This window comes from Microtus ochrogaster, linkage group LG4 (assembly GCF_000317375.1).
Source record: "Microtus ochrogaster isolate Prairie Vole_2 linkage group LG4, MicOch1.0, whole genome shotgun sequence".
NCBI classification, from domain to species: domain Eukaryota; kingdom Metazoa; phylum Chordata; class Mammalia; order Rodentia; family Cricetidae; genus Microtus; species Microtus ochrogaster.
The window spans coordinates 60,270,429-60,279,432 of NC_022030.1; the positions used below are offsets into that span (position 1 = coordinate 60,270,429).

Genomic DNA, 9,004 nt, shown 5'->3' on the forward strand with positions numbered 1-9,004 from the left:
AGCCCCGCTGACTGCACCCACCCTGGAGCCCCGCTGACTGCACCCACCCTGGAGCCCCGCTGACTGCACCCACCCTGGAGCCCCGCTAACTGCACACTTTTGCACCTTTCTTCACAGAAGTCCACCAGGCAGCCTGAGAACATCTCCTCCTTCTAGACAGTAAAAGAGCCTGGGAACTGGCTGGAGTAGGAGTGGCTGCAGCAAAACCCCAGAGGGTCCTTTGTGAGGGGTGTCACATCTGCATAGCACTTCTAGCCACAGGAAACTTCACTGTTGGCTTCCCAGACCCCCAAAGCACAATAAAGGCACCCCCAGATCAATAGCAGAAGAGCCAGGCGAACAGAAACACAGATCTCAGCAAACTAAACTTCACTTGACTGTGGTTTTCCATCCTTTGAAAAGAAACCATCACTTGCGTTTGGCTCTTACACAAACCCTCCTCTCTGGAACAGCAGCTGCTTCAGTGAGCAGGACGTGTGGATGCTTGATCTGGAGTCAGGCCGAGGAAGGCTGTTTGTGTGAGGGACTGCCTCGCATAGTTGGAAAACAGCAGAATACACCTGTGCCTCTCAAAACTCAGCTCAGTGAAAAGTACTTCCTTAGGCCACTAACAAGAGGTAATGAGAGGAAACAGCTCATTTCCCAAAGTCATCAAGGAACCCAGGTTACCATGACACGGGTACATTATGACACTGGGTACGTTACTCCGGGATGTGTGTGGGAAGTTAAAATGTGACTTAAATAGCAAACACCCAAGTAAGTGCCCAGCAGAACACTAAACACAATTACCGACAAAGTGACACAGCCTCACCACACCAGATCTAGAAAAGGGAACACGCTGACACCCAGACAGGCAGTCACAGGACACCGGCACGGCTGGTTCACTCCTCTCCCAGACAGTCACCTTGCTGCAGCACAGAGCAAGATGACGGCCACAGGTTGGTTTTGGGCCAGCCTACATCTTGGCTGCCCTCTGGTCAGCAGCTGCAAGCAGATGGACTCTCAGCCTCTTTAGGATGCTTCAAGCACACTGGGCTCTAGCCACCTGTGAGAGGGTTCTCTGGACATGCAATGAATGAAGGATGACCTAGATTTAATTGAACTGGGAGACCTGCAGACCGTGGGCAGCATCACTCACGGGTTGGGGTCCCAAAATAATTATGAGCGAAGGCAAACTGCTCTGGGACTCCATTCTCCAGGGCCTGCTGTCGAGTCCTCTCTGTCGGGATGGACTACACCCTAGAGCCACAACAGGAAACTCAACCTTCTTAGACTGCTTCTTGTGAGCTATTTGTCACAGCGTGGAGAGAACTGACTAGGCACCTGCATTCACAAAGCCATGAGAAATAGGACAGTTTCCTGGCCAACCTCGATTTTACCTGAAAATGTCATTAAAGAGGAAGTACAGGAAAATGGAGTCTTAAGACAATTATAATACGTAAAGAAACTTTGAAAGTAGCTTGAATCCTTGATAAGCTCAGTCATGTCCACACTCCAGGGGAGACCACGCCTGGATATGTGGCGAACGACACAATTTGCAAACGGCAGCAGACAAGGGGCCTTGGGATCATCTAGTGAGATAAAGCAAGGCCAACAGCACACCAGCTCACTGTCAGGGAAGGGCTTTCTCCATAGGCCCAGCAGGGAACTGTCAAATGCTATACTCTGAGGACAGGAGACATTTGGCAGTAGTGTTTCCTGGCTCCCTCTCTGAATTCCCAGACACTCCAAAAGCTGCTATGAACTCATCAGCACCATCCAAAGATTCAAGATCGGAAGAGCCTTCTATCCCCTGCCTGATGCCTGACTCCTTCCTTCACCTAAGGTCTACTATACACCTACTACATGCCAGCACTCAACTAGACCAGGAATTCAATGGTGAGAGGAAGTACTGCCCAGAGTATGTGCTCAAGGGTACTTTCAATGTTTGAAAACTTCCTGAATAATGCTGAGTTAAATGGTTGAACTACTATTAATAAGTAACAAAAACATTTAAAGTTTTTCTAAAAACTAGGCCAGTAAGACAGTTCAGTGTGTAAAAGCATTTTCCATGTAAACCCAGCACCTTAAGTTAGATCTCCAGAACCCAGCATAAAGGTTAGGAGAACCAGCCGGGCAGTGGTGGCACACGCCTTTAATCCCAGCACTCGGGAGGCAGAGGCAGGTGGATCTCTGAGAGTTCGAGGCCAGCCTGGTCTACAAGAGCTAGTTCCAGGACAGGCACCAAAGCTACAGAGAAACCCTGTCTCGGAAAAAAAAAAAAAAAGGTTAGGAGAACCAACTCCGCAAAGTTGTCCCCTGGCCTCGACACTGTGGCATGGACACACCCACCTTTACAACCACTTCATGCACCATACTACGCAACTAATAAAGCATAAATAAATTTTTTCAAAAATTTAAGACACCTGACACAAAACTGGTATCTCTTTGAATTATTACAAGGAACCAAAGACAGCTACAACTCATTGCCAAATTTCCTAGGATGACAGGTTCAGCAGCAGCAAGAAGGCTCAGCAGTCCCTGCTAACACTTGCAGAGACGCAGAGTTCGATTCTCAGCACCCACACATCAGGCGGCTCACAACCACCTGTGCCTCCAGCAAATGTTACGTGCATTCGCACAAATTTTTAAAATTAAATTTAAAAACGAAGTCTTTAAAAAAGCAAAAGGAGGGGCTGGAGAGATGGCTCAGCGGTTAAGAACATTGCCTGCTCTTCCAAAGGTCCTGAGTTCAATTCCCAGCAACCACATGGTGGCTCACAACCATCTATAATGAGATCTGGTGCCCTCTTCTGGCCTGCAGACATACAGACAGAATACTGTATACATAATAAATAAATATATATATATATGTTAAAAAAAAAAGCAAAAGGGCCGGGCGGTGGTGGCGCACGCCTTTAATCCCAGCACTCGGGAGGCAGAGGCAGGCGGATCTCTGTGAGTTCGAGACCAGCCTGGTCTACAGAGCTAGTTCCAGGACAGGCTCCAAAGCCACAGAGAAACCCTGTCTCGAAAAACCAAAAAAAAAAAAAAAAAAAAAAAGCAAAAGGAGGGCAGATGCTGTGTTAGGGAGCACGCCACTCTCTCCCTGAGTGGGCCTCGGGGCTTGGATTACAAGAGCTGGCTCCTCCTGCAGAGAACTTGGGTTCATTTCCCAGCATCCACATGCAGCTCAGGACCTCCAGTAACTCCGGCACCAGGGGATGTAATGCCCCCTTCAGGCCCCAGGGCTCCTACATATACATGGTGCCCATGCACTCATTCAAGCACATACATAATCATAAAAATAATAGCACATCTAAAAAGAAAAAGGAAGTCGCAATCATGGCCATGCCTTTCTCTCTGGCTTGTCTGGATCTCTGCTTTTCTCCCTGTCAGGGTCCCGGGAATGCTCCCCGTTCTTCGTTTTCCGCCGTTCCCGGTCTTTCCCCTTGTCGCGGTCTCGGTCCTTCAGCCTCTCTTTTTCTTTCCCGCCCTCACTCCTCCTGTCTCTCTCCTTGTCCCTTTCGGCTTCTCTGTCCCGGTCTTTGTTGCTTCTGTCCCTGTCCTGCTTGGCCCGCGTTCTGGCTTTCTCCCGTTCTCCTTCTCTGTTTCTGTCCTTGTCAGAGTCTCTGTGTCGGTCTCTGTCAGGCTCCTTGGCCTTCTCCTTGTCCCTCTCCTTCTCCCGTGGTTTGTTTTCGTCCTTCAGTTCCTCCTTCTGCTTGTGCTCTGCGCTTGTGCTTCTCTCCTTCACCTCAGAGTTCCTTTTGTCCTGAAGAAAAGCGTATGGACACATACGTCATTTTCACATTTTACTTAAACTATGAAGACCTGCTGTTTCGAAGATGCGCCGCCTACCACTCACCTCTTTATGAGTTCTGGACTCTTCTTCCTTCACGCCCTTGTTGTCAGACTCGGGTGCTTTGGAGGTCCGTACGGCCCGTCCTCTCGAGTCTCCCTTCTCCCCAGCTAAGACTCTCTTCACCGCCTCATCGCTGGAGAGCTTGTTGGCCATGTCAGGGAAGGGGACATGATGTCAGCACAGACAACCAATGAAAATGGGGCACTCAAGGACAGCTCATCAGACAGATAAAGGACATTTGGAGGATAAAACATAAAACGGTAGTGACAAAGCCCCCCATTTGACTGCCACTACTAAGGACACCCAAGCTAATAATCCTGTCGCCCCTCTACCCGGACTGTCAGTGTGGACATGTGTGTGGCTCCAGTAACCCACATAGTACTACAAATGTCTTCAAACAGAATCCCAGGATCTAATCCCCACACATCTATTAGTACAGTTATTACAAAACAAAAAATTTAAATTCTAAGAACGACGAGGGAAAAGTAGAACCTGTGAGTCACTGGGGATGCAGAGAGTGCCGTCCTCCAGAAGACAGTGAGGGGCTCCTCACAGTCAGACACAGAACAATCAGCATGACCTGGCCACCACCCTCCCGGTTTACAGAAAAAAAAAAAAAAAAGTTGGTCTAAAGAGACAGCTCCAATCTGTGCCCAGGGAGACACTGTTTGTGACAGGCAGCAAGTGGGAGCAACACAGATGTCCCTTGACAGGCGAGTGGACAAACAATGTAGTCTATCCACAGAGCAGAGTATTGCTAACTAAGTGGGAAGAAAACTGACCCCGATATACAGTGGGTGAACTCCGAGGACGCCATGCTACTGAAAGGACAATACTACCACATCCATGAGGGACATGGACAGTCACACTCGTGGTGACACAGGGGACAGCTGTTACTGAGGTAGGAGGAACAGGAGAGTACATTCTTACCTGATGGGCACAGAACGTTAGTTTCGCAAACGAAGCGTAGTGACAGTGACACCACACATCACTAATGTATTCACACACTCAAATGCATGACGACCAGGACGGTTGCCACTTGGATTTGACACAACAGAAAGCTACCTCAAGAGTCATCAAACACAGATTCTGGCTTCTGCAGCCCTCCCAGTCATCCAGGGTACTGGAGAGCTCTCTGTAGGTGGACTTTTCTGTCTCGCCAACCAATTCCCAAATAACCAGAGAGAGCAGCACAGGACCTACTCACTCACACAGCTGCTCTACCTGCTCTACAAGCATGGACGAGGAAAGCTTTCCCACCAGCTCGACCAGTCTAGGACACGCTGCCTACCCGGAAGGCTCCCAGAGGCAGGCTTCCACCTACCTTGTTGAGGCAGCACTTGCCAATCAACTGAAGCAACTCATTGGTTCTCTCAGGTTCATGCCCGGCCACGATTCGAGCTGGTTTTGCTGCCAAGGGTTCTCCTGAGACCATCATGACCACATCTATGGCCTTCTGTAGGAAGCTAATTTTTGCATCTTTATCCTGCAATATTTCCATGTAAGAGACAAATATTAAAATAAATACTTTAGGGCTGGAGAAATGACTCAGTAATTGAAAGAGTATAGAGTTGTTACAGAGGACCCAAGTTTCGGTTCCTAGCACCCACATCAGGTGGCTCATAACCACCTGTAACTCCAGCTCCAAATGATCTGACATCCTATTCTGGACTCCACAGGCATTGCGCTCACACATTAACCACACAAACACACACACACACACACACACACGTGCACAGACACACACACGCACATACACACACACTCACGCACACACGTGCACATACACACACACACACACACACACACACACACACACAGAAGTTTTGGGGGTTTTTTTTTCCCTTAAAAAGGAAGCCATGAACTTGGAAGGGAGGGAATGTAGGGAACACCAGGGGAGCAGGAGGGAGGCAGCGGTAAACAGATATGAACAAAATACTCTGTAAAAATATATGAAATTTTCAGCCGGGCAGTGGTGGCACACACCTGTAATCCCAGCACTTAATCCCAGCACTTGGGAGGCAGAGGCAGGTGGATCTCTGTGAGTTCGAGAACAGCCTGGTCTACAAAGGGAGAGTTCCAGGATAGGCTCCAAAGCTACAGAGAAACCCTGTCTCGAAAAACCAAAAAATATATATATGAAATTTTCAAAAGATATTTTAAAGTAAAACTTCGATTTTGAAATACTTTGAGGCATCTGTACTACCCTCGGTATATTCAATAGGCACAGAGGCTCCTCTTTACATGAAAAACTATTTTTAGATGGATGACAAATTTAGGATTTCTGATTTTTTATAATCTTTTATGAACTTTCATTGTTTACAACAAAATCTACTCATTCAAGCTTTCAGTGCCATTAATGGGCTAGCATTAACCTAGAAAACACTCCATCTGTTTTGGGTCTTTTGTTTGTTTTAGAGATATGGCCTGTGTGGCCCAGGCTAGCTTCGAACTCATGTCTCATCTCAGCCATCCAAGTGCTAGGAAAGCAGATGTACCCCACCATGTCTGGCGACTGAGTCTGCTTTGCTTTACTTTTATGTTTTGGAATAGGGTCTTGCTGTAGCCTTGCCTTGTGGGTACTCAGTATGTAGTCATGCTGGCCTTGAACTTGCAGCGGTCCTCCTGACTCAGTACCTGAGTGCTGGGATTATAGCTATGCATCAGCAAAGCTGGCTGTAATTGTTTTCTTCCTGTGCGTGCACAGATGTGTATGTGCACAGACACGTGGGTATAAATGTTGGGGCTGTTGTACAAGCGCAAGTGTGTGCATGTATACGGAGGCCAGAGATCAACCTCAGATGTCATTTATTCTTCAGGATATATCTACTTGGTGTGTTGAGACAGGGTCTCAGGGTCCTAAAGCTCACTTATTTTCCTAGGCTACTTGGTCACCAAGCACCTCTCCAGCTCTGGGATTCCAATATACACTGTCATACCCAGCTTTTCACACGGGTTCTGGGGGATATAACTGCGGTCTGCATGCTTGCATGGCCAGCCCTTAACCAACTGAGTTCTCTTTTCAGCCCCAAATTCTGCTTTTCAGAAGATCAATTTAGCATAGCATACTGTTATCACAAATGAGAAAATGAAACAAGAGAAGTATACATAACTCAAAATCAGCTTTGTGTTTTACCCATCAAACTGTATAGTGGTGTGCAGCTTGGAAAACATGCTCTACTCCTGAAGGCAAGGGTGTGGAGAAGAGGAACTCACAGTAGAACCTACCTTGACGTTGTCTGACTTCATCTCAGCATCTGTGTAGAGGCCCTTCATGAAGCCAGTTATCCGGATCACCTGCAGAAGGCAGAAGGAACCATCATATGCACCTCACTGGACAGCCCCTGCACTGACTCACCCACTGAACCCTACTCCCAGGAGAGGTAAGAACCCAGTCACACCTACAGCTCTAACTGCCTCATCCCCTTCCTCAACAAAGGTTTGACACCTACTAAATTCGGGGCCCAGGCTTCAGAGAACAGTCAGTTATAGAGACAGCAAAGACTATCAACGTTGAGCTGGTACTGGGAAGGGAGACCAAGAGGTAGCAGGGACAGATTCCCACTGAGGCCAGAGACTGACAAGGAAGAGCTTGAATGTACACACTAAACAAAAAAAAAAAAAAAAAACCACCAAGTCCAGGCTGACAGGTTCCATCAGAGGGACCAAAGTTAAGTGGGATGGCAGGAGCCTGAGGCCACGGTCACAGCAGGCCTGACTCCAGTCTCTTTGCAGCAACTTGAGACCACAAACCAAAGCACTCAAGGAGACACAAAGAGATTTTATATAGTAGAGGACCTGACCACACAAACCTTCGCCAGGGCACTTAGAACACACTGGTGGAATGAACTCCAGAAAGCAGCTACTTAGCCTGGGTATCTAAAACCAGTTCCAGACAGTCTGTCATTTCTTACCACCATGGAGCGTTCCTCCATCCAATCACATGCGTTCTCTCCCTATCGTGCCCCTCCCCACAAGTAACCTATAACCTAGTTACCTCTAGCAAAGCACTATGATTTTCTGTTCCTCTGTGCCCCTACATCTGGCTAGAGTCCTGGGTTCTCGGAGGGGTAAGTTACTAGACAGTCAGTAAGACAGGCAGCAACAGCATTTAAAACAAAAGTAAAAAAATAAAAAGCCATCAGGAATGTGAATGTGGTGATCAGTAAGGACTCGTATGACCAGGCAAATGGTACACAGTAACCACGTTACCAGGAGGCAGGCTTAAAAACATCGGTAGCAAGACAGCCCCATGTGAATGCCACCTCCTCCTCTGGGATGGGGCTACAGCTACTTTGGCTGCATCGTACTAGTTATTAATTAATCTGGAAGAGTATCTCAGAACAAACTACAGGAGAGTCACTACTCTGCTGGGCTGGGCTTGTGCCAGGTCATTTTGAGAAGATAGCAGGCACATGGACCACCAGAGCATCCTGCTCTAAGGTTTAGAGATAACAGCTGGCATGGGGACCACCAGGGCATCCTGATCTAAGGTTTAGAGACGATAGCTGGCATGAAGGCCACAGGGCATCCTGCTCTAAGGTTTAGAGATAACAGCTGGCATGGGGACCACCAGGGCATCCTGCTCTAAGGTTTAGAGACGATAGCTGGCATGGGGACCACCAGGGCATCCTGATCTAAGGTTTAGCAAAGGTAGCTGGCATGGGGACCACCCTCAGGACAATGGCAGTTTAAACTGTGAGCAGTAACTGTGACAGAGACATCCATTAAGAGGCTTACTTAATGAAGAAACAGCCAGCTAGCCGCAGCTAACCCATGAAGGTGACTTGAATGTGATATTCAGGGAGAGAAAATAACCTACCAGGAGGCTTTCTACCTGGGATCTGAAAATATTTCCAAGTAGGGCAACTCTGACAAGGAGGCAACAGCAAGTATACTTATCTTTATACCAGAACACACTGGCTTCACTACTGGATCCAGAAAAGTCTAGAAGAAAAGCACCTCACACCTTATCTGTCTACCTGAACATCTCTTCTGCTTCTCCCTCCCTCTCTCCCACCAGCCCCACTCCATTCCTAAGTGACTTTAGGATGAGGTGCACTCAGAAAGCCATGGGCTGACAGTGCAGAAAAAAAGCACAGGTTTGAGCCGGGCGTTGGTGGCGCACGCCTTTAATCCCAGCACTCGGGAGGCAGAGGCAGG

The 9,004-nt window shown here is 48.0% G+C and overlaps 1 protein-coding gene across 2 annotated transcripts in view; it reads right to left on the reverse strand.

Annotated features, from left to right (window-relative positions):
- The window catches only part of Traf3ip1 (TRAF3 interacting protein 1), a 51,070-nt gene that overhangs the window by 40,012 nt on the left and 2,054 nt on the right, over nt 1-9,004 (reverse strand). For both annotated transcript variants that reach the window (XM_005361682.2, XM_013351749.2), the window contains exons 2-5: nt 7,070-7,138; nt 5,166-5,327; nt 3,845-3,982; nt 3,335-3,751 (exon numbers count right to left, since the gene is read on the reverse strand). In XM_005361682.2, the coding sequence (XP_005361739.1) occupies nt 3,335-3,751; nt 3,845-3,982; nt 5,166-5,327; nt 7,070-7,138 (786 nt within the window). The remainder of the gene's footprint in view (nt 1-3,334; nt 3,752-3,844; nt 3,983-5,165; nt 5,328-7,069; nt 7,139-9,004) is intronic.